Source organism: Bacillus rossius, chromosome 1, assembly GCF_032445375.1.
Source record: "Bacillus rossius redtenbacheri isolate Brsri chromosome 1, Brsri_v3, whole genome shotgun sequence".
NCBI lineage: Eukaryota > Metazoa > Arthropoda > Insecta > Phasmatodea > Bacillidae > Bacillus > Bacillus rossius.
Genome location: NC_086330.1, coordinates 267,706,937 through 267,734,054, shown reverse-complemented (window position 1 = coordinate 267,734,054; position 27,118 = coordinate 267,706,937). Strand labels below are relative to the sequence as shown.

General features: G+C 36.2%; 1 protein-coding gene across 3 annotated transcripts in view; it reads left to right on the top strand.

Moving 5' to 3' along the window:
* LOC134527580 (inositol-trisphosphate 3-kinase homolog) overlaps window positions 1-27,118 on the top strand; it is a 533,915-nt gene that overhangs the window by 189,727 nt on the left and 317,070 nt on the right. For all 3 annotated transcript variants that reach the window (XM_063360382.1, XM_063360383.1, XM_063360385.1), the window contains one exon: window positions 6,169-6,243. In XM_063360382.1, coding sequence (XP_063216452.1) covers window positions 6,169-6,243 — 75 coding nt within the window. The remainder of the gene's footprint in view (window positions 1-6,168; window positions 6,244-27,118) is intronic.

Sequence of the window (27,118 nt, the reverse complement as noted above, 5' to 3'; positions counted from 1 at the left end):
TACAGCAAAAAACTCTTCTTTTGTTCATATGTTTGCTTGCGTTTGTTTAGAACGAAACATTCAGTTATCTGTAATTTTGAAGTATGCTTCGTTTATTTGAAATTATTCTTACTGGAATTTCTAACAGCGTACCTTGTGTGCAGTATTGCCTCTGAGAGCAAGGTTGTGGACTGACGCGCAGTCTTCTCGTCTTGCGTAGAGCAACTATGAGATTAGATTGGTAACCGTAACATCAGATGACGGACAATCAAGTTCATTGTGTAATGCCAGAACCTTGAGTGCTTTCAAAGAATTTTTCCGGGTTGTTTCATGCCTAAGCATTGTTCTGCAAACACGCGTTTAGAACATGTTTTCTCATCGGAAAATACATTTTAAAAACAATACGAATTCAGAACTACTCCCCTACCCAAAGCGTATCCTTAAATGATTTACGTAAACAGACACCTCTCGACTATCTTGAGAAGTATGATTTTTTTCTGGAGTTCTGCGCAACGTGTGTGTTTTTTGTGTGTTTGTGTGCTTGTGTGTGTTTGTGTGTGTGCACGCGTTTGTGTATGTTTGTTTTTGTTTGTGTGTATGTTTTTTTGGGTGCATGTTATTTTTGTTTTTGTGTGTATGCTATTTTTGTTCGTGTGTATGTTTGTTTTGTTAGTGTGTTTTTTTGTTTTTGTTAGTGTGTTTATATTGTGTTTTATGTGTGTGTTTGCGTGTGTGAGTGTTTGTGTGTTTTTGTGTGTTTGTGTTTTTTGTGTGCGAGTGCCAATGTGTGCTGGGGACTTGGCGAAGACAAATTTTCGATGTTAGTCTAAACGATAAAAAAGTTTTGTTATAAAAACTGTTGAAATCAATATGGGGTATTTAGGTTCCTTTCCTTCGCACTTAAGCTGCGACTCCGCAGCAGATTATCGCTTTGATTGCAACTGTTGTGGTTTATTTTTAGGTAGATTTTAAAAGAAATACTACCTATTTCAGCCGTTACAATGGAGCGACTTCCGGAAAATTTTTATATTGTTTTTCTTTTCATGATCCATAGACCCCAATACCATCGTCAACTTAAATGTTAATATATATTTTATATCTATATATATTTATATCTATATCACAACTTTGTGGACACGATTACTATTGCAATTTTGGTCAAATCATTTCCAAATCTAGTAGTGGAAAATCTCGATCGATTTCGTTAATGGGCAATATCCCACTAAAGGGGTGGAAATGGGGAAGGTTATGAAAAAAAAGTCGTTCTAACTCCCGTAATATGGAAAATATAACATCCGTTTGAACGTTTTATAACTCGTAGGAGTAATACCAAAATCTTTTGTATGAATAATTTTTTGATACGACCAACCATAACTGCAAGAGTTTGAAGAAACAGGCGTTGGCAGATTAAAAAAATAATTACTTTGTTCGTAGGCATAATATTGAATTCGTACAGATTATATATTAATCTCATAATTATTATCTAAACATTTTGGCTGGAAATACTTTTGATTAGACGTACCATTGCGGCAAGGAGATAAAATATAGGGGGTAGGATTTAAAATAAAATATATAACTATCTTTGTGTGTACACTATCAAATCCATTCAAATTGTTTGTAAATTTTATATTACTTTTTAAAATAAATTTACTTTCATTTCCATTATAATTTATTGTAATACACCTAAACTTTATCTTAAACCTTTGCCTGGAACAATTTTTGATGAAATGAACTATTACCGTAAAAAAAACAGGGGTTGAAATTAAAAAGAAATGATTTTTTTTAGTATCAAATTCGTCGGAATTTATTAATAATTATCTTTATTTTACTTTAAACATTTGTCCAAAAAATTTATACTACCACGTATTATTTCAAGGGATGAAAAATAGTGTTTGTAGATCAAAAATAATTTCATGACTACCTACCTTCCTTGCTAGGCATATCATGGAATTCATTAAAACATTAAACGCTGGATGCATTAAGTATATAAAAAAGAACATTTAAAATATTTTCAGTACATGGAATATGATAAATAATTAAATCGATCTTTTTTGAATATTTACGAACATATAGGATATTATTTCGGCTACATTGAGTTAATAAAAAGTTCCAAGAGCTTATAGAAGTTTCCAGAATATTTCCAAAAAAATAATAGTTACCTCGAAATCTACCTACGCCTGTAGGCTGTGACGAAAGGGATTTTATTATATCTATTTATTTACTGTGTGCACATTTTGAAGTTCTTGTATAAACCTACTATCCCGCCACTTCGATTTACAGGCGACCAACAAATTAGGCGATATTCAAACCCAAATATACCTATTATACTGTTGAAACTTTTTTTCACCGTGTATTTGCGAGAATGCTGTTTATAATTATCCAAGAAACTTCTTGAATTTAAGGATATCTTCGTAGTTTTCCTGGTATCGTGTTTCATTACAAGAATCACCTTGGAGTATTAACAAAACCTTCAAAACTTTATCAAGTCTGCAGAAAGCACATACTTCTTCCTACCAAGTGCATGTTAACTTTAATTAACATGATACAGAACAGAACTCGAAAGTAGGAATCCTGCTTGGTTTTTACGAAGATACAGTTAAATAAAACCAAACAAAAAATTCTGTACACTTTTAAGAATTTTTACTTTATTTTTATGAGGAAGGCTGCTAAAACTCTTTTAAGAATCTTCTTAAATGCATCGTTATCTACGTAAATTTACGGGTATGTACTAAGTTCACCTACTTAGAACGTTAATCCTTAATAATAATCTTTCTATGTGTGCAAAACATCCATAAACTGGTTAAGACTACTGCTAGAACAAACATTTTTCTTGCACATTTGTTTTCCCTGTTTATACGTAAAAAAAAAAACTCTGAAGTCTAACTAGGCGTTCTTTTTACGAACACTACGTTTTCATAAATTACGAAGGAATCTTCGCATATTCGAAGAGAATTGTTCTGTGAAAAGTCCGTAAATTATTTTTATTTTTGAACAGTGTAATTGAAAAGTCTTCATATTCACTGTAATTTTTAGTAGTGTGTGTGTGTACATCTGTTTTTATAGCCAGAGAGTATTGCACGAAACGTGTAAATAAGCCCAGTATTGAGGCCCGTCCTCTGCCGTACTTTATTTTGCTAACTCCAGATATTTGTGAAGAAATATTAAAAAAAAAAAAAAAAATAGCTGCCTACTGTTGATAGCTTTACCTTAAGACCACGTTGCAGTTAATTAAACGAAATGTTTTAAGTTATTAATATATGACGCCTCTATCTAACGTAATGGTTCAGTCAGATTTGTTGTAGATTATAGTACAGCTGTAATTACAAGTTTGTTTTTTTTACTGTAAGGTAGTGAAAATGTAAAAAAAATGGGGGGGGGGGGGGAGAGATATCTACCGAATGAAGGATTTTTCGAATTAAACTTGTAGAGTTTTTTTTGTTGCTTTTGATTATCAGAGGTTTACCATTAAGAACTAGGAAAACCTGTATACATTTAGAACTATTTTTTTTTTTTGCGTTTAAACTGTAGTCGAAGTAAATTGGTCGAATTCAGATTCACTCTTTATGTACAGAAAACGGTAAGATGCAAACGAAAACGCGAGCCAACGTACTTTGATGAGAGAGTGAGAGTGTGAGAGAGTGTGTGAGAATGTGTGAGAGAGAGTGAGTGTGTGTGTGAGTGTGTGAGAGTGTGTGTGAGTGTTTGAGAGTGAGTGTGTGAGAGTGAGAGAGAGTGTGTGCGAGTGTGTGAGAGTGTGAGTGGTGAGTAGGTTAGTGTGTGAGAGTGTGTGTGTGAGTGTGTGAGTAGGTGAGTGTGTGAGAGTGTGTGTGTGAGAGAGTGTGTGAAATAGTGTGAGATAGAGAGTGTGAGAATGTGAGACAGTGTGAGTGTGTGAGAGAGAGTGTGAGTGTTGAGAGAGAGTGTGAGTGTGAGAGAGAGAGAGTGTGAGTGTGTGAGAGAGAGTGTGAGAGTAAGTGTGAGTGTGTGAAAGAGTGTGTGTGTTTGTGAGAGAGAGTGTGAGAGTGAGAGTAAGTGTGAGTGTGTGAAAGAGTGTGTGTGTTTGTGAGAGAGAGTGTGAGAGTGAGAGAGAGAGGGAGAGTGTGTGTGAGAGAGAGAGTGTGAGAGAGTGTTGAGAGAGAGTGTGAGAGAGATAGTGTGAGAGAGTGAGTGTGAGAGAGAGCGTGAGAGAGTGAGTGTGAGAGAGAGCGTGAGAGAGTGAGTGTGAGAGAGAGAGCGTGAGAGAGCGAGCGTGAGAGAGAGAGCGTGAGAGAGAGAGCGTGAGAGAGAGAGCGTGAGAGAGAGAGAGAGTGTGAGAGAGTGTGAGAGTGAGTGTGAGAGAGAGAGCGTGAGAGAGAGTGTGAGAGAGTGAGAGTGAGAGAGAGTGAGAGAGAGTGTGAGAGAGTGAGAGTGAGAGAGAGAGTGAGAGAGAGAGTGAGAGAGAGACTGAGAGAGTGTGAGAGAGAGAGAGTGTGAGTGAGAGTGCGTGAGAGAGAGTGCGTGAGTGAGAGAGAGAGTGTGTGTGTGAGTGTGTGTGAGTGTGTGTGAGAGTGTGAGAGAGAGAGGGAGAGAAAAACCCACACACACCCACACCTTCCCCCGCCCTTTTCTGCGGGAGTCGTGTAGGATAAACAAGCAGCAAATTATTGCCTGAAATGTTATGACTCGTTTTCAGTGCTACTCAAGACTTTTTTAATGTTACTTAAAACTCGTTTTTGCACTTTAAAAGCGGGTTTAACAGTAGTTTGTCTTCCAGCAAGCGAAACCCAACTAAGTCAGCAACATATCAACGCGTGACTTACGACAAGACATTCCGGAAGTTTGCAAGTTTCATACTTGAGAAATAATGTTCGTTTACGATGTTTCAATTTCAACATCAACGTGCAATCTGTCACACATAATTTTAAGATAATGGAAATTATTATTAAACATATTTTAAGCTATTTTCTCGTATTTAACGTTTTCCGAAAAATCACAGGGGTAAATATTATTTAAAAATTAAAACAAAGTTATGGAATCTACTAAGTCTGTATTAGCAGGATATATTAAAATCAAATAATAATGTAAGTTTATTATAATTATTTTGGAGTTTACATCTGCGGTATAAAAAATCAACGGGATGAGTTTGATATTATTTGGTTAACGGATATTGCTATATTTACTTCTGAATTACATAGGCATTACTTTGGGGAAAGATATGTGTAAAAAAAATTAAAAGTTTCTTTTTAAGTAATACTAACCATAATTAAAAATAACTAATATGTTAAATAATAAATTTTATATCTATACTCGTAATTTCAAATAAAGATGCGATTGTAACAACAAATCTTAAAATAACCGAGGTATTTGTAATAAGGTTAAATTAATTGTTTATTCTAACCATTGCTTTAACATAATAAAATTAAGTGTTAGTGTAAACGATGGCATAAACTTAATTAAAAAGAAACAGTTGCGTGTTTAACAATTTTTTTAATATCTCCATGAAAGGAAAAATATGTAGGTTTGATTTCATCAAGGTAAAATAAATATTCGTACACACTAAAACATAAGTTATAAAATATAATACTTAATCTGTACGAAAAATTAAAAAAGGAATACTCATAAACACTTCAAATATATTATTCTTAAACGGTTTTTTATGAATTAAACATTTATTGCACCTGCCAGTTTATTGTGCTTATTTCTTTGGTAAAACGGTTTGAATGAATCGCATACTTTGCTTTCAATGGGTATCAAGAATACCCTGAAATTGCGCGAGCAAAGCTTTTATTATTAAAGTGTTGCTCAGCCCCAACTTCAAAGATGTGGAAGCCTTGAAAGCACTTTAGACTATAAGTCGTAAATAGGTTTTCAACCTGTTTTGTCGTGATGAACATGCATTCGAATTTTGTCGGGTCGAATTCACACTCATTCTGTATGTTCTCTGTACGGACTGAATGATTGAATCATTGATGAATGATTGGAGTAGAGGTTACTGGACACGTTGAGGGTTGAAGTGATGTGGATGTAGCAGTGATGAAATGATGCCTGGGGTGGGGGGAGTTTCTTGAGAACTCATTGCAACGTCCGCCACGTTTCCCACTTGCTTATAAAATTTAAGGTTCTGCGGTAGCTGACGCGGAGGATGCCTTAATTAGCAACGCAGGGGCAGTGCTATGACGGCGACATTTTTTTTGTCCGTTCTGTCCGCAGTTCCTGTCGAAGCGACTCGCCGACGGCTCGAGCGGACGCAAGGCCGATGGACCAGCGCTGTGCAGTGATGCTGGGGTGAGTGATCGCTCACATTGGCTGTCATAGAGGCAGGCGTCCGAATAGTTCGCGTTCGTGCATCTTACCCCTCCCTCTCTCTCTCTCTATTTTGCGGTTTGTTAAAGTAATAAATAAAATTCTCTCAAATATTCAACCTTAATCTTATTTTACCAAAGGTTAAAGCTGGACTACGTTTAACTTACAACAACTAAAATACTCTTAAAATAGTAAAACTAACAACTATCACAAAATTATTTTTATTATTATTATTATTATTATTTTAATTCAGACCTTGAAGATGCACGAGCAAACGGCGAACTTCGGATGCGTTGGGAACTGTCCACGCTTATGGCTCCATTTTAATGTGTCTCAGACGTCCCGTTCCCTTGGAGCATTTGTTATGACGTACATATCGTGATGTACTACCAAGCATATACTTAGTATACAACTAAAACCAATTCTTGTCCTCTGCGCACGACGCCGTCTGTGCATGACTAGAATGGCCAGCTTCAGGGAAAACTTTTAATGGCAATTAGATTTTAAATTTCTAGTAAATTCAATATAAAATATTAATTTATAGCAACGTATTTAAATTAACCGGTTATAAAAAAGGTGAGAGACTGAATTGCATACTTAACTGTGCAATGAATATCTTTTTTTTATTGCAAATTTTTATGTGTCGAGTACGTTTTTGGCAAGTAAGGCTTAATTTAATCCTTTATAGTGCCTTAAAGTGTGCTGTAAGAAACTAGTCATTGTACATATTTTCCTGGATTTTTGTTTTACTGTAATTTTTTTTAAACAGAAATATTTATTTAAAATTACAGACGTGTGTAAATTTGTACGATTTCATGAAAACAATTGTTTCACTACAAAATAGTGTTTGCAGTAATACTATGATCTGATTCTTACCCGGGCATTAATGCTTTGTGTTGTCCCAGTACCTCCATTAGTTTAAGTTATTTGTCAACCGTTTCCTTAATAGCTTCCCAGTATTAACTACGTACACTGATAAGCATATTAAAACAAAATAGTCTAATTATTTAATATTCAAATATCTATTCCGTGGTTTAAAAAAATGCTTGGTTGAAACCTCAATTTAAATATAGAAGTATGCGCCAATTTCCGTAAGAAATATACAGTATTATCTCTAAAACGGTATTTAATAAATGCATAAATAACAATAGCCATGTGTTGTACAAAGTTACAGTATCTTACTTAAAGTATTACAAATTGTTTCTTAGCCACTTTTTTCCAAAATAATATTTTGTTAAAGTACAATTTTTTTTTTCTGTGTACTGTGTAAATAGTTTTGTTACGTCATTGAAGATTCCGTGAGTAAGGCCGGAAATGTTAAGGAAAAGCTCAAAAATTTATATATCTGTTTTTAATAAAAAAATACACGTTTTGGTTAGCAAAAATAATAAAATACTTGAACAAATGTGCCTGGAAAATTCACGGAAATGTCAGACAATTGGTTTGTGGGAATTGCTAGACACTCTACTTGACGATTTGCTAACAGAACTTAAACTAATTTTCTTCTTAACATATTATTTATGTGAGTTTGTTTACTAACGGCACATATACACACAGGTTTTCGTTGAAAGTGTGAAATTTCAAGTCGTAATTTCACAAAAATATTTTATGCACTAATAACATTTTAAACAACATAAAACAAATGTACAGTGTTTTAAATTTTTTGTTTTTATGAACTATTTAAAAAAAAATTTCTCTTACAGATCAATGAATTTTCCAATAAAATCATTGCATATTTTTTTTTATTCTTTATTTTAAAAGTTTTCAGTTTTAGCGTCCCGGGACTACACGAGTCCAGACAGACTACAAGACTGCGAGGAAGTCAAAACACTATAAACCAGGGTGGGTTCTAGTACCCACAGAGCAGAGTACCAATAAAAGTGTGTTATAAAGTAATTAAGAAATTACTGAAATAGCAAAAAACTTGTTAGGTAAGTTTCGGTTATGTTTATTCAAAAACATATAAAAAGGCAATCTGGAAAACAAATCCACAACGTGAATAATGATATACAAAAACTTTTAACAGCTTAGGGAAAATTACAAGTAATGATAATTAAATTGGCATGGCAAGATTAGGCCAATACAAAACTGCCAAACGCAAATATTCAATGTAAATACAAAACAGTGCGAATTTTTAAACACATTAATTAATATACGTCGTGGTTGTAGCCATTTGTGACACACTAATTATATGAAACATAATGCCTCTAGGAAGTATTAACAGAATTTATAACATTTTACATTTACGATGCACGCATGCATTTACAACTCTAACTTTATGTTTTTCGTACCGCACATAAAAAGTTACAACTAAAGTACAGATACATCGATAAGTTATACGAGCCTGTACGGCTCCAAGGTATTACATTACCACAAGCATGACGTGATTGCTTTAACAAATGCAGGTGTCATTAGAATCTTCCAATCATAAGCAAGCTTTTACACGCAGCACGCACAAGAAAATCACTACAGACACAAGAAAACCTGCATGACATTACATTGAACGGAGCAAAAATGAAAAGAAACAAAAATAAGTTAAACATACCGAAAATCTGGCGTCCGAGATTCACACACTTCCTTCACGGCCTCTTGGTCGTTCGTCGACTTCAGTGCGCAATAATTACATTAATTCTTCAAATTAAGTTTAGATGATGGTGGTTTAAATATAATAATAATAATAAAGGGTTATTCCATTGAAAATCACCCAATTTCAATTAATTTGTTTGCTGACTCATTTAAAAAAAAATTGAAATTTTCTCACTTAAAAAGTACATATTCCAACAGTGCAAACCTAAAGGTACTGATTTTTATCTGCCACCATTTTGAAATTTACATTTTCAAGCCTTTATGTTTTTTTAATATCTTCATATCTGGGTCTTCAATGATTAAAGACCAGCAAAATTCGCGCTATTATATTCGGAGAGCGGCTAGAATTCTTATCATTATACATTATAAATACGTTCCCATTGGATCATAGGCGCAGGATTGACTTGTTCTGAAGGCCAAGGAACTATGTCAAGTATACAAATGTCAAATGACGAGTGTCATGCATATTTTGCAAAAAGATTCCGACACTAGCTGAAAGTTAAAATACTTTAGCATCGCTTGTGTCTCTAGATTGGGTGATTTTCTTCCAGGTACATGTCTACTGTAATAACTATTCACAGTAATTCAGTGTGGAAGGAAGCGCGTTCTGAGTGGCTCGGTCGATAAGGCAATGAACTGCTTCTCTTGCAGACGGCCCCCAATCACAAAGGATAAAACGCTGTTGCGAGTATACCTTTTCGCAGTTTAATAGGCGTTCAGATTTTTTTTTTCGCGAGAAATGCCTGCTCCTACAGATGAACTAATCACATGCAATCCGGACGTAAGGTGAAATTTTTGCAGCAGTCAATGGACAGTAGATTGGGACAACTTACGTAAAACTGTTTGGAGACAATCCTGACGCGGGAAAATAACGCGCATATCGCTTGTCTCTGCCGATGACAAACGATCGCGACGAGCAACTGGAGCGTGATGCAGGAAGTGTCGGCTCAGTTACGTCCTTCGGTTTGTTACGCATTAGCCTTGCCCATTCGCGGTTTTCAGTTGGTGGAGGGCGCCCGTTCAAAAATGAATATAACAAACAATTTAATAATTAAAGGCGTTTTCCACTTATTTGACTGTATTTCAACTGTTACTCTATTAATATACTTCCATTTTATATTTTATACACATCACTATTGAGCAGTGGCGTAGCCAGGATTTGTGTATGGGGGGTGTTAAGAAGCATGCCCCCTCCCCCTCCCGCGTAATAAAGCGGTGGGTCCGGGGGTCCTCCCCCGGGAAAATTTGGTTTTTAAGGACTAAAATAGTGCTATTTTAGCGGTTTTCGGTACTTAAATTTAAATTTTGTAATGGTAAAAGTTTTATTAATTTTTAATATGAAATTTGTTTGAGTGATTAATAAGAAATTAATAAATGATTTGGTGCTGGGGGGGGGGGGGGGGGGTTGAACCCCTAAAACCTCCCCCTGGCTACGCCCCTGCTATTGAGAAGACTAATATTTGTGCTTCATGATACGATTTTCTTCAAGGTATACGTATCTCTTTGGCGTTACAGAGTCGGTGAGGAGTGATGAACGTAAATATATATAGTATGATTTGGTATATTCTGTATAATGTAACTTATCCCAAATTTGACAGTCCTCATCTCGTTTTTTTCCATATATTACTCTTTCTTAACTTTTTTTTTTTAAACTCTGCAGGTCAACTAATAAACAACACCTTGTAATAAAAGCAGCTATGTTATTTTATTTTATTTTTTTGCGGAGACTTAGGTAGGTCCTTTTAATCTCACACTTTTACGAATAGTTTACAATTGTATGACTAGTAATTCTCTTTTCAATTATTTATATCAAACAATAAGAAACTAAATTTACCTAATATTAAGTTATTTGTATGATAATATATTATCGAAATTATATAGCAATATATACATAATAAATATTTATGTATAATTTATCTATATAATTAAATGTAAGCTATCCTAGATGCAGTAGGATAACTATAACCATAACTATCATTATAACCATAACTATCATTAGGATTGAACATTTATCTTAATACGCTTTTTTTTAAATAATGCATACATATTTATTTAATTTAATAAATTCCTAATAAACTATTTAGTATTATTTTCTTAATTATGTGTAAATATAGTAATGGATCAGACATCGAGACTAGAACGGAAAAGTGTAAACACGGGGCTGCCATCTGCGGAAGTTTCAGAAATCTCGAAAATATGGCTGACACGCTTGATTAATCCTTATATACTAACTTTCGCGAACATTGAAGGATGTACTAAGCGTATTGGTGTTCCAAAGTAAACGTTATAATAGTACAACTATATTTTAATACATTATGATATTCTTTATAGTCATGAAATAAATAACTTAATTACGTTATAATTCTGGCATTACAATCCATAGTTAAAATTAATTTGTAGAGATAGAGTAGCGTTTATCATACTATAGGGACACAACAAATTGTTATCCTACATATATTCGACGCCATGAAAAATAAAAATTTCGTAATTAAATTTTTTAATGAAATATTTATTGTTTAATCTGGAATGTTTAATCATATCAATAAGGTTAAGGTTTGTTTGTAGGAAGTATTTTGAGACTCATTTCTGTGTTTAAACAAAAACATATACATACATGTACTTAGTGTTTATAATATATGTTTTTAAAATATTTCAGGTAAATTTTGTTTTAATGTAGGCCTATCTATTGGACTGCAACTTTTAGTTTGAATAATACTTAGTCACACCAATACACGTAATACATCCCCCAATGTTCACGAAAGTTAATGTATGCGAGTGCATGCTGCCACACGTGGGTCTGCTTCATATTATATGCCAACTAAAGCAATGAATTTTTTTTAACATTCTTAACATGGTCGTAAAATGTTTTTGCTCTGCATAAATTTTTAAGATTCTATTAAGATGGTTGAAATTAAATTCAAACGTATTTGATACCTAGAAAGTTTGGATTTTTTTTTCAACCCCTGTTTTACGGTCATAATTCGTTTAGTGAAAAATTGTTTCACCTAAAGTTTTAAATGAAGTTTAGGATGGATACAATAAATTAAATGAATTTGATATATATTATTTTTAAAAAGTTATGACTATTTTTTTTATTTTAAAACATTTTTATTTCCACCTTTTGCAGTTATGGTACGTTAGATAAAATTGTATTTTAACAATAGTTTTAGTCAATATTTAGACAGTTAAAAATAAGAATGAATTCGGTAGTGTACATGGTAGGGAAGTTTTATTTATTTGCTTATACCAACACCAGGTTCTTTCAAATTCTTGCAATAATGGTATGTGTTATCAGAAATTGTTTTAGACAAAAGTTTTAGATAAAAATTATAAGATTTACAAACTCTTCGAACGAATTCGATGGTGTGCCTACAAACAAAGTTATGATTTTTTTTTGTCCTCTAACCCTTGTTTTCTCAACCACTTGCATTTATGATTGGTCGTGTCAAAAATTTTATTCAGACAAAAGATTGTGGTATTACTCCTACAAGTCATAATACGTTCAAACGGATGTGATGTTTTCCAGATTATGGGAGTAACAACGATTTTTCTGGTTTTAAAAAATCTTCCCCATTTCTATCCCTTTGGTCGGATATTGCCCATTAACGAACTCGAATGAATTTTCCACCACAAGATTTTACGCATCAGTTTGGAAGTGATTTGTGAATAATTGCAACGTTATCATTGCACAAAAATTTTATATGTATATATAGGTGTACATGTGTGTTTATATATATTTGAGTTGACGATGGTTTTGGAGTCTATGGACAATGAAACCAAAAACTATATAATAATTTTCCGGAAGCCGATCCATGGTAACGTCTTCAGTAGGTTTTTTTTTTTCTTTTTTCTTGGAAATCTACCTAAAAAAGATACGCTTCTTAAGGGGGTGCCTCCCATTTCAGGTCAAGATTTTATACTTACAGTAATTACAGATGAACTTATACATTTATATCATACTTATATAATACATTTTTGAAAGGAAATTGATATTCCGTAAACTTCAAATGCAATCTCATTGGTTGCCATTTGTTACGTTCCCGTGCGTTGTGGAAGCAGCAGACGCGATAGCTAGATGTTCTGTGTGATCCGTCTCCGTTTCTGTGCCATTGTAGAACCGGCTTAAGGGGCATTAGGCCTCGCCATCTTGCAATTTCAAATATTTTGATACCGCTTGCAATGAAGCAACTGTGATAAATATTTTGGGTCGTCATGGCATAGGACTTAGCTTTGGCTACTTGTTGAAGTCGGCATTTGTGAACTGGTGTGATTGTCGTGACAGTTGGAGTCGCCCACCTGAAATAATGAGTTACTTCCTCGAGGCACTTACAGACTAGAGCCTGTTAGTGAATCTGTTGTTGCGACAAGTTATAATAGGTCTGAAGACGTGATTTATGCCTCGACATTCCGACGATCGGGATAGGTAGTCGAAAATGAGAAATATAGCAGAAATATGTAAAAGGCCAGGCCAGCGGGTGCCGGAGCCGGCGGGGTCGCGGCGGGCAGCCGCCAGAGAGCGCGACTCTGGAGCCGCTCCGCCGCAGCTGACCACGTGCCGAGGTCACCATTGACGTCACGCGGCCCGCCGCTGGAGGGGGAGGGGGCTTTGTTCCCGGCTCCTCCGCGTCGCTGCGCCTCGCCGCCCAGGGGCCGGCTCCTACTCGTCCAACCTCGTCCAATCTCGTCCAACATCCCGCATACCACTCCATACCACTTGTGTCAACAGTGTTGGTGAACAACGTGCATGTCGTGAACAAGCGTCAGGCGTGGCTTTTGCGATGGACATTTTTTGAAAACTTTCAAAATTTGAAACAAGTGACATAACACTGTTGAAAATGTCCATCTTATATTTCCAAAAAAAACGCTGGTTACAAATTATCCAGTGATCTTCGTCCATTTATCGTTAACTTTGTAAATTTACGGATGCGAAGTTCACTTAATTTGAAAATGAACTCCCAATAACCATCTTTAAATGTATAAGAAAAGTATACAAAAGTTAGCTAAGACTCATGAAAAATCACACATTTGTAACATGTCTGCGATTATCCTGTTTATACCGAAAAAAATAATAATTAGGAAGTTAATATACGAAATTTCAGTTATTTGAAATAACGACGTACTCTTCGATAATTTAAGGCGCTTTCTTCGTTGAAAAGCCCGTACATTTACCGTTATTCATAACTGTACAGCTACACCTATTATAACTGGTTGGAATACGCTCAAATCTGGCCTGTTGTTGTTACCTTGGTGAAGCCAGGCGAGAGGTTACCAGAATATATCCTCCCTCTATGTTCCGCGGAAGAGGTGCATTTGTGCTTTTCTTTTAGTATACTTTAAGTACTAGCTCCAATAAAGTTGTTAAATAATGTTGGCGGGATATGACCACACCAAAAACCTCACCAACGTAGCCATTTTTAGTTGCCGAGTTAGATTGGATCTATTATTTCTCGCATTTGAAAGAATCAATCATAACAGTGTGCAGTGTGGCTTACGTTTCTGTCTCAACAAATTTTTAAGATGGTTAAGGACACGTGGGATATTAAAGAGGTTATAAATGTAAAATACCAAAGTATTGTTAGTGGTTGTGTTTTATATGAAATATTTTATCTGGTTAAAGCGAATTAATTGTCGATTACTTTTAGAGATCACAGGCCGTAATTTATTATGCAACAAATATAAATGTGATGAAATTTTACAGATGTTTTAAAAGTTAACTTATTTATGAAATATCGGCACAAGTTTAAATATTTTAATTTTAAATAAAATTAAATCTGAATATCTAATATTTCGCTCATTTGATAGTTTGACAAGATTTTAAAGCTGTGTTTGAGGTTTTTGTCCAACTTCATTGACTTAATCATTTAATAATTTTTCAAATATAGTTATAGATTAAAATTTTATTTTAAGAGGGTCCTTAGCCGCGTTGATATAAAAAAATTATTGAGGCAATTATTTTGGCTCACACTGGTTCGCATTTGCTCACACTGGCTAGCACTGACTCGCACTTGCTCACACTGACTCACTGGCTCGCACTGGGTAGCACTGACTCGCACTTGCTCAAACTGGCTAGCACTGACTCGCACTGGCTCAGGCTGGCTCACACTGACTCGCACTGATGACTCGCACTGGCTCACACTGACTCGCACTGGTGACTCTCACTGGCTCACACTGGGTAGCACTGACTCGCACTTGCTCACACTGACGACTCGCACTGGCTCACACTGACTCTCACTGGTGACTCTCACTGGCTCACACTGGGTAGCACTGACTCGCACTTGCTCACACTGACGACTCGCACTGGCTCACACTGACTCGCACTGGTGACTCTCACTGGCTCACACTGGGTAGCACTGACTCGCACTTGCTCACACTGACGACTCGCACTGGCTCACACTGACTCTCACTGGCTCTCACTGGCTCTCACTGGCTCACACTGGCTCTCACTGGCTCACACTGGGTAGCACTGACTCGCACTTGCTCACACTGGCTCGCATTGGCTCACACTGGCTAGCACTAGCTCACACTGGCTAGCACTAGCTCACACTGGCTAGCACTAGCTACCACTGACTCGCACTGGCTCTCTCCTTAGTTGGTTCGAATGTCTTTCGACTGTGCCCTTGGCGCATTCGAGGGAAACAAAATCTTGCGAATAATATATAAAACTCATGTTAAACTTAATGCATTCTAACGGAAGATATGAAAAAAAAAACATAGAGGGTTTATTTTCTTACTTTATAAATTTTATATTATCTGTTGGCAGAGTTTTCTGCAATTTTACCTTCTTAACTTTCGAGGCTGAGTTCCGTCGCAGTGTTAGTGTGTACCGTCGTTTCTCTATCCATTAATTGCAGCTGCTATATCGTCAGGGTTGTTAATCAGCTGAGGGCTAGGATGTGGTAGATCTTAATATATGCTTGCTGGGGGACTTCTTGTGGTAGCCAATCGTGGGAGGTCTGACAGACATGTATGGAGCCCTATCAAATTTCTTTTGATTCTTGTCCTTGAAGATGTATGCTGCAATTCAGAGCGCAACGTCGGTAAACACAGCCACTGTGAAAGCCAAAATAGTTAATCCGACAATATCCACTAATTTATTCAATCTGCTTCAACTTTACTTTCAACTGAAATGAGATATATACCTATTTTTAACCTACAAATTAGGCTGTTTTCAAAACATAGATAGCTTACAGGAAGAGAGCGAGTTCGTACACGGGTTTAAATTGCACGCAAAACATTACTTTTAGGCTGTCAAATCAAATAAAACTGTTGGTATAAAAATCGTAGCCCAACACATATTTTGGGGCCTTTTTTTTTGTACAAATATGGCATTAGTTTTTGCCAATCGGCTGTTAGTGATATATGACAACAGCGTTATATAGTTTAACACATTAAATTAGGTTTCTAGTATGTTACATAAAAACATATTTTCCGTAATCAATTTTGTAATACATTTAAGTGGATGGAAAAAATTAAAACACAGAAATACTCGTGTAAATCTACAATTACTGAATAAAATATTTAAATCGAGGAGAATAAGAATATTTTTGCATTTAGAAAGTTTTTTTTGTTTAGAACTATTGAGTTAACTTTGTTTACAATGTCTCTTTACTTACACTGTCCAACAGTTATCTGCCGTCAATATGAGTATCCCATTTGCCCTGTTCTCGCTCCTCCATTGTCTTTACCTCCTGGTGAAATGATCACTTGTTCTTCACTAGTAACGACAAGATTTTCAGGGAAACGGTCTAAATGGCTGTTGAAGTAATGAACCTTTATGCTCATATTACAACTAAGGTATCTTAATTTTTTAAGCATGTTGTTAACTAGTTCAACGCAGTTTTCAGCCTTGTTTTTGCACAATAAGTTCTTGATAATAAGTACAAGTGAGATCCACCATTTTTGCTCTGATCTCATTCATGAATCTCAAAATGAGGATCGTTCATGAGCTGTCCGATTTGAGGACAGTAAAAAATCCCACCTTTAAGTTTTCCTGTACTTATTCTGGGCACTTTGGTCCGGTGTATACAAAGCAAGGGCTAACCTGATAAAGAGCTTTTACAAACTGTTTCATTAACTGTGGCTTTATATGCAGAGGAGGCAAGGTTATTCTATCTAGTTCGACTAAGGGTTCACACATGACATTTCTTTCTCCAAAAACTATGTTTTATCTTGTAGGCCACTCTTGTGATATTGTTTGGCTCTGCTATCCCATAGGCATAGGAAGCAATGATATTATATATTGCTTATAAAGGAGAACATACTATAGGTGTAGATCATCCTCTTGCATGCTTATTGAAGAAGCCGGTTGAATATGTTTAGCCTATCTTAACGGAAACAAGGGTATTGCTACATCGAACAAAGATTTTAACTAACTTGCTGTACACGCCGGAGCAACAACTACTTTCAGTGAACCTGTTGAGTATGCTTAACCAACAAAGCGCTAAAGTAGACCGTACGGGTTTCCTGAGTATGCTCCTAAATAATTAGCCATACAAATTTCCACAAGCAACGAATTTTTTTTAGAAAAGTTGTGCATTTTCTATGCACGAAATGAGAAAAATTCCTCAGACGACTCAACTACTAAAGAATTGGTCCTTCAGTTGCGTGGTAACGCCACCTATTTTTAAGTCTACACAAACTTATCATGTTTATTAAACGTAATAATCTCCATGACAAAAGCTATGGTATTATAGGTATATAAATTTTTGTTAAGTGAGCAATTGGTATTAACCTATATTCGTTGATTTTGTGCAAAAAAAAAAAGTATACCAAACTCCGCTTAGAGCTGTCAATAAACAGTCGCCGATCATTTTGAAAACATTCAAGAAGCCCCATTTTTATCAAAAGTCTTCTAACATCGTGACCAAACACAAGATCATCCTCATGAGAGAAGAGAAATTGCAAATATTGTTTTCTATTGCGGTAGAAAGTTATTATTGTTCCACTGTTAAGTAGATTCGAATAGTTTAATCTAGAAACAAATAATTCAGATAATTCTTTTAAAATAATCAGATCCCTTATTAAGTCACTTAACTCAATTTGATTTAATAGTTCAGGACTTTAAGATGCTTCCTAGTAATAATAGTTGCTTCCTTGGTGCGTAGCGCAAGGACATCGGACATAAGACATTTGTCCCGAGAGATCTCTTGAAGCTGATAGAACCTTGAAATAGGAATTTAATCTGAGTGAGGTACATGTCGGCTTGCGAAAGCTAAATTAGGATATGTATACTTGTGGTTAATCCGGTTTATGCCGGTAATATTCACGATACAAAAAGTAACAGCCATCAAATTATTTTACAATTTCCCTCCAAAACATTAGGACACAAATTTTTTACTCCTCTGTTCTCATTAGTCCACTGCCGTAGGTGTTGTCCAAGTCGTACACACAATGTGTGGAGTCCATACTGTATCATGGTCACCAAGCCTAATGCCAAAGTAACCAGGTTTAGCCCTTTTAACAAAATCAGAAATGGCTTTTCTGTTTTATTTTACTGTGTATTCAACACATATATAAAAAAATACACAAGGATGACTAACACAACTTGTTTGAATCATTCATTATTTTTACCACGTGAAAAACAAAGAACTTTAAAAAGTTATGTTAGAAGCTAAACAATAAGTTAAATCGACTAATATGTATTTATATAATCAGCTGATAGTGGTACATAGAAGAAGGAAGGAAAAAAACTGGATCCAAATAAAAAACTTTAACTACTGCTAAATGAGTTGTGAAGTAAAATATTTTATTATTTAGATACGCCAACCCTCAAAATGTAGATCTGATGGGAAAAAAGATTTTCGTATCTGAAACCGGCTCACCAAATAAAGGTTAAATTTCAGGCACAAAACAAAAAAAAAGTTACAGGCATGTGAAATTCATCCTAGAGTGTTTTATAAATATTTTAGAGGACAATTAAAAATATATATAGGTACCTTAGCGAAAGGAAATCCTAGCGACATAACTTATGTTGTTTGTACACTATTAATAGTCTTTCTTTGCCAAAGCAAATTTTTTTTGCGAACAAACAAAAGTGTTTTTTACATTTCAGCAACTGCAAAGATTATGTTAATGAAAACTTAATTTTTGTTTGGCATTAATATTTACAGTAAAACTTAGCGTACATTACCATTTAAATAGCGCAATTGCGTTTTTTCTTTATTCGAAGTTAGGAAGTGTTGCGATAAAGATCAATTTGTGTTAAGCCTAGGCTACATTCACAATATCACGCAAACATTATGCAAATAGCATCGTCACACACGCTCATCACACATTTCGAAGCTACATTCGCACCTAACATAGCGGTTCGAAAAATTCTAACGTTTTTTTTTATTTATTTGGAAATTTTCACTTTCAGATATTTAAATTGTTTTCGTCTATTTTTATATTAAGCACTTGATTACCTTAATTCAAGCATTTGAGTATGCCATTTAGTTTTTAACGACCAGGGATAATCAACTACAAACATTTGTTTCGCAAATAAACACCACTTTAGGAATTGTTTCACTATTTATCTTTTTAATTCACATAGAAAAATAATCGCTAGTTACTCTATGTCGCTGTCCTTGTGTTTATTTATTAATTATAACGATTGCATGCTGATTTGTCGCGCACAGAAATTCTGCGCACAGAAATTCTGCGCACAGGGCGGAGAAAAGTTAGCAGTTCGACAACTTTCTGTGCGCCGTTAGCGTGATGTTTTCCTGTTCGTGTGCTATTTTCCTTTGTAGCAGCTGCTATCTGTGTACGTCAACTTCCATGTTCGTTTTCTGTGCACGTGCTGTTGCGAATGTAGTCCGGCTTTTACTTGCCAAACTATTATAACCTCAAAGAATATTAATTGCCATATAAACTAAACACATATAATAAAAATTTGCGAGCGTAGATTTTTTATTTTATGAAAGTATTTGTTTGGATAGTTTTTTTTCCTAGGCCATAAAGTTGTTTTGTGTGTGATATTAGGTTATGTTTTCCGCATAAATGTTTAAAGACACAGATGTGTTTTAAAACATTGCAGTATCGTATGTTTTTGTATTTGGTCGAGTTTTTTTTTTGGGTGCATGCTTACTTTTGGGGCACAAATCACAGTTGAAAAAAGTGGGGGGGGGGGGGGGGGGGGGGTTACCACCCAAGTGAATATTTACTTTCCACAGCAGATAAATTTTAATTAAAATTTAGTAGTGGTCTTATGTAATATAATATTTATATTGTACGCATTTATTTCTGTAGTGAAAAAATACATTTTTTATGGTTTCTATTCTAAAATGTGACACTGCAAAAGTGATATTCTAATTATATGTTCCAGAAAAACTTAATTTTGCTAGAATAGCAAGATATGTGTAATACTTGTGAAAATATATTGAACCATAGAGTGAAATATTTTTATAAGGAATTTACACTAAAACGCAAACCTGTTTGAACCAAATTTATGTACTCAGAACACTTGTAGATTGTTAATTTAGGGGAAATTATCTGATGGGTGGTTGGTAGAGTAACAACTACTCTTGCAACACATTGAACTGTAATAAATTATTATTTAGTGTGTTGGTGTTCTGTATATGATTTAATATGTTGGTGGCATTGAATTTTTGTAACTTCTACCTTACAAACATATTATTTATGTACACCGTTAAAAATGTTCACCTTACATTTGTACGAAGAATGCTGGTTACAAATTATCCAGGGATCCTTTACTGTTATCTTCGTAAGTTTGGACTACTTATTTCACTTGTAGGCTATTGAACATGAATCCACAATCGTAATCTTAGTATACCAACCAAACAAATCAAAAACTTGTCAAGTCAACATCAAGAATGCCTTTCTTTCTTATACTTTCCTGATTACTTTGTTTACAGCGGAGCACGGAACTAGGAAGTCTGAATACGGCGTAATTTTGACTAAGAAACAGTTATCTGGAATTACGAAGAACTCTTTTCGTTCATTTAATGTAATATCTTCGTTGATAAGTCCATAAATTTACTGTATTTTGTGACAGTTCGTCTTTCTCGGCCCTTTTTTTTTTTTTTAGGTAGACACAAGATAAACTACCTATTGCAGTCGTTCCCATGGTCCGAAATCTGAAAATTTTCTGTTCAGACCCCAAAACCGTCGTCAGCTCAGTTATCTCTCTCTCTTTCTCTCTCTCTCTCTCTCTTTCTCTCTCATATATATACATATATAAGTGGGAAAACATGTCCGGAAGAAATGCGCAACTAATTAAATACAGTTTTCATTATTAAGATTTAATTAATTATTTCTTAACATACTTACTCTTATCTAAAAGTTTGTCCTTAGATTGATCACACCTTCGTAAGTCCATTTGTTACTCCTCCCACTCTCTACTGTTTATCTCATTCCACGCACCTCAGTCCCAAAACACTGCTTCGCACTGCTCGCTCGTTCGCCGCGGCACAAACCGTCCCCCGATTCCCTGACCCTCGATTATCCGATCTTCGCACACGAAGCCGTCACTCGTCGCCCGCTATCGCTCGCCAAGTTGTCATTCACCCTCGTTACTGCCCTTGCTGGCCATCCTCCCTGTTTGTATACCTCTCCGTCCCGCCCTGGAAAAGTCGCGTCATCAGAACCACCGACGTAACACTCGAAGCTATGATAAAAATAGCATCCTAGTTACGCCACTTCACGCATACCCTTGAGATACTGAGAGGCGGCGCTGCTAATTGTATTACTATTTAGTGGCAATAGAAGGGTGGGCGCTACCTGCATCGCGTTCCTCCTGCAGGCAGGCACGTCGGCTGCCTGGCCAGCCTTGTCGCCAGCGTCCTGTGTGTATATAAAAACGTTTTTATGGACAGGTTAACTTTTTTTGCAGAAATTACTTTTGGACTGATAAAATATTGAGATATAAAATCTTGGTAGAGTTTGTCATAGTGCACAATCGGACCAACGGGGTCAAAAAAGAAAGGTCTTTTTTTTTAAACTTAATAATCACTGTAAATTCCTTTAAATTAAAAATGTTGCATCCATTTGAAGTTATTTTATTTTGTAAAATATTGAGATATAAAATCTTGGTAGATTTTGTCATAGTGCACAATCGGACCAACGGGGTCAAAATAGAAAGGTCTTTTTTTTAACTTAATAATCACTGTAAATTCCTTTAAATAAAAAATGTTGCATCCATTTGAAGTTATTTTATTTTGTAAGAATACCATAATATCTGCTAAACATTTTTTCATAACAGTATTATCTCAAGGGGAGAAATAAAAAATTAGCGTTTGAATGATAATGAAATTCATAAATAGCTTAGAAAGCAGGGAATTAAATCCGTTCAAAGTTACTGCAAAATTATAAATATTACCTTAAATTTTTGGCTGGAACAATTTTTTATACGATTGACCCTTACTGCAATTACTGCAATTTCGTTGAAATAAACTTTGGCCCTTTTTGTTCCAACTTACAGAAATATGAAGTTCGAAATCTATCTTAACCTCTATGACGAGCCGCAAGGGATTTATTTCGCAATATAATATATTGCAGAGAAACAATAATATTATATTTCCAGTTGTTGTAAAACTTCGCGAATTAACAGAACTGCAAATAGTAGACTCCAGTGTCATATTCACACTAGGACTGATATCGTTTGTCCTGCTAACTTCATGGCGTTTGCGAAATTGGCGTTAATTTTTGGTACAGTTTGTAGACTTGGGCATACATGGTCATTGGATCACGTGCTTTTTTTGACATGGCCTGAAGGACCACAAGCGAATGAAAGAAATATATAGGAAAACATCTTACCGCATCACGTGCTACGCGGAGAGAAGGTGAAATGTATCAGCAGCCGGTGAACGCATGGCATCGGCTTTATCACTCTCACGTCTGTGGAAGCCTGGAACTATAAAATAAACGCACATTTTTGCATTTCTCAAATAATGATTTTGGCGTCACTCGGTTTTAATCTGGGTAACTTGTTTGCCAATGGCTTAGAAGTGCGTCGAGGAGTGTGGAACCGCTTCTGCTCAGTTTTGGGCAGGTTATCAAAACTAAACAGGTGTTTGACATTAAACTGTTTCACGGATCAGGCCGAAAATATTTTCCTCAGTCTTTTGGACTTTGCCTCCTCTATCTGCCGACTGACCTTCGCACGTGCCTTAGCGTTCACGGCCACCGCAGACCGCCAGTCGCTCTGGAACCTGTTGTACTTTAAGGCTCGGTTTTACACGTCATGTTGGTTATTTCGTTCTTTCTCATTCCTGGTGTCACAACAACAGCGCTTTTGAATATTATGTTTCATCTTTAGTCTTCGTAACGGCTTCGCCTGGTCAGGGGTGTATTTTTTAGTGAGGTGGAATGATAAGTGCAACGCTCCCTGGTGCTTCTAGCTTGGTGTCGCCTCTAAGCGCAAGACTCTGAACTAGTGCATAGTACTATGGACGTGAATGGAACAGTTATACAAACTGAGCGGTAACCGCATAGCATCATAGGGAGGGGAAATGAAGATAAAAGGTGTAATGCAAGTCTCTCGAGTGCTTTCAAGAATCTGTACCGGATGTTTCATACCGAAAAATTATTCTAAAAACACGCGTTTTTGCAATTAGCACTCCTCTTAAAATACATTTTAAAAGCACAAATAACAGAACTACTCATCCGCCCTCAGCGTTTTCTTAAATGCGTTTCTTAAACAGACACCACTCCCATATATTAAGCAGTTTTCAAATCGTGTGGTTTCTTCTGAAGCTCTGCACGCCGAGTGTGTGCCCCAGTAGGCAAGGTCCTTAAAGCGATATTTACAAAATACATCTAATAGCGGTAAATAGTCACTTCTTGTTTTTGTAATCATCATCATAATCATCATCATCATCATCATCATCATCATCATCATCATCATCATTGCGTGACTTTTACAGCTGGAAAATAACTTTGAGTAAATATCTAGGTGAAAACATTTTTGAGTTTTCAAGAAAATGCGAGACAGAGATTTCGGAACGAATTCACATGTAAATAATCACGTTGTTAATCGTAATGGCGACATAACGAACGAACTAACTCTGCTTGTGTCAGATAAATACTTATAGTAATTTTTTTAATTATAACCAAAACAGTATCTCTCACTAGTTCATTTCATAAACATTTAGCACTAGCCTATAAATAAAGGCAACATGGCTGATGAGGGAGCCTTAAAGCTTTTGGAATAACTTTGAGTAGAATAGGAAAGTATTTCCGAGGACAGGCCTCAGGCGGTGGTGCCGGTGCCGGCTCCGCCATCTTGGATTGTGACGTCACGGCGGCCATCTTGGATGAGTGTAACGGGACATAGCGTAACGGGACAAGTATGACCTTGACCCCGGCGGCCATTATGGATCCGCCATCTTGGATCCGCCATTTTGGATGACGTCATTGTGTTCTAGAAAATTCCGGCGATGTGTTTTCCGCCATATTGGATGATGACGTCACCGTTGCAATTTCCGTTACGGCCGCCATCTTTAACTTTTTTATTTATTATCCGATTTTAATGAAATTTTTTTTAAAAATTATAAAAAAATTAATTTAATAAAATTTTAATAAAATAATTACAAAAAACAAACATGTACGACACGGAGTTCGGAGTCCTCGGTTCGAACCCGACGAGTGCAAAAAAAAAATAAAAATGGCGACCGATCCTTCCCCCTAGGTGACTACAGGCAGACTGACTCCCACCACTTTTTTTCAAAGCATATATATCGTCACCTAGTATGACGTCATGTCCGCCATCTTGTCTTCGTTGCTGGAAGCCATCATCATTGTATCGTCGGCTAGAGTGCGCCGATGACATGTTAGTTTAATTCGTATCCGCTAGAGTGCAGTAATCATTTATTATTGCTGTGACACCCGCCATCTTGTCATTTGGCCGCCATCTTGAAAATCCGTAATTATTTAGCTAGAAATTCGGGAAAAGTTCCAAAATTCATTAAATAAATCACTCATTAATTTACATATTGATTCGATGGATTCCCGTCCTCGGTTCGATACCCGATCGATGCAATAATGTTTAATCTTATGTAAAAATAATAATTTAAATAAACCATGTTCAACATTCGTAAAGAGACTTTAAATCCTCTACGACCACCATCCTATAAGCCATCAAGACCAACATATTGGAAATGTGTAATTTTAATGCTAGAGATCCGGGAAATAGTTCAGAAATCATTAAATAAATTTGTAATCCATATAATGATTGATTAGATCGACTAAGGTCCTTGGTTCGATCCCTGGCCGATACAAAACAACTTTAATTTAAAAAATACTAAAAAAGTGTTAGGTTTGAGAAAATAAAAACACCACAAGTTCTTTTAAAAAAAATTTATTACATAAATTCAATACACTACTACAAGTACAAAAAAATACACAGACAAATTACTAAAGTTTTGTGGATTTCTCGACATCTGCATCTGCCACCCACGAATTAAAGCGAGGTGGAAAGCCCCACCACTTGACGTAGGACCGTCCATTTCTTCGTTTTATAATCTTCTCCACCAAGTACGTATCGGGATACAACGTAGGCTGAATCTCTTCGGCATAGAAGCCTCCATGGATAGGTTTGTGGTCCAAATCTTCGAGGTAGTAGGTCCTAGGCTCTGATTCACGAACATGTGTCACACGGAAAAGTTCGGGACTCCAGTTTGCAGTGAAACCTTTCTCGAAGATACCTTTCTGCTTGGAGATTCGCACAATGTCACCGACGTTAGCTTTACGCTTTCGTGGATCTTTCTTCTTCGTGTTGGAAAACACTGTTTGAAGCAGGCGATTGTCCGTTACGTCCTTTGGCTTCATTTTCGTGGTAGAATGCACAGTGGAATTATACTCGCTTATTAGTTTCGACAAGATGTCAAGCCATTTGTAATTTCCGTTAGCCGTGAACTGTCGCCACATCTTGGAACGCAAAGTTCTGTTAAACCTTTCGATAACGGAGGCCTTGACGTTACTAAATGTAGAGTAGTGTTTAATGCCATACTTCTTCATCAAAGCCTTGAAGGTTGCATTGTAGAATTCTTTCCCGAGGTCCGTTTGCAGGTGCGACGGTACACGTCCATCACGCAAAATATTGTTCATGGCCTTGGTTACGTCAGTTGCAGTCTTTGATTTTACAGGTCTAGCCCAAGCGAACTTGCTATAAACATCGATGACTGTCAACATGTACTTGAAACCTTTATTCAATCGGGAATACGGTATCATCTCAACAAGGTCCGCCTGGAATAAATCATCAATTCCACGAACTATGACTTCGCGACGAAGGTATTTTCGTCTAGCAGGAGCATGAAGTTCGCGAGCGATTCCAGTTCGACTCATTGTATGCAGCCGGCTTCCTTCAGTTCTTCAAGTATGGAGACTATTTCGTTGATGTGCGAATAGTTTCCTACACTAAGCGAAGCATGTAGAATTCTAAGGCGATCAACTAATTCATTAGGGTCGTCCCAATATACATAGTCAAATGTCTGACCACTTTCTAGCCTTTTTAAACCTTCTCCGTGTATTGTTAGTTCACTGAAGAGATTAGCGAGAATGTCCATTTTTTCATGATCTACATCTTTATATACACCACTATCTGGATCGTTATCGCGAAAATGTGCATTGGTTAGCTCTAGCAGTTTTTTGTACTCTTGTAAGTCGTTGTGAGAATATCCTTTAGGTTCCCTGCGAAACAGCAATTCGTACAGACCCGGAGTCCCGCGCGTTTTGAACTCTGCTACGCGCACGATGTTTCCTGGTAGAAAGTCTATTTCTTTAGCACCGAGGAACCACTTATTATGTTTTCTGTACACTCCGTAGGTCGTGTCATTATTCCGGCTCGTAAACGATGTCAGGTATGGTCGGACCATTGCATTAACTTGATGTCCCTTTTTCGGTATTTTTTTCTTGTGCATGGACTCTGTACTTGTTAAGTCCTCTTCTTCTCGATCTGGTTCATACTTTCTCTTCTTTACAGTCGGCATTTCATCTTCAACTTCTGTCTTCACAATGAAGGCTGGTTCTTCCTTGTTTTTAAGTTCGTCGAGGCGACTAGTGATTGGTTTAAATATCTCCTCATTTTCCATCTCACGTGCAAGTCTGGTTCGTCTAGCAAGTAAATATTTTTCACGAACAGACTGTATAGCTCGATGAAGGTCACTGGCCAGGTCCGACATTGTACTGGCTGAAAACTTATTGCAAGACCTCCTTATATACTTTTTATTCGTTCGCAGAAACTTCTTTCTTGTGTTTGGCCAAATCTGAATTTGTTGACGATTGAGATAGTGATGCTTTCAGACTACTTTGAAAAGTCCTCAGATCGTCACGT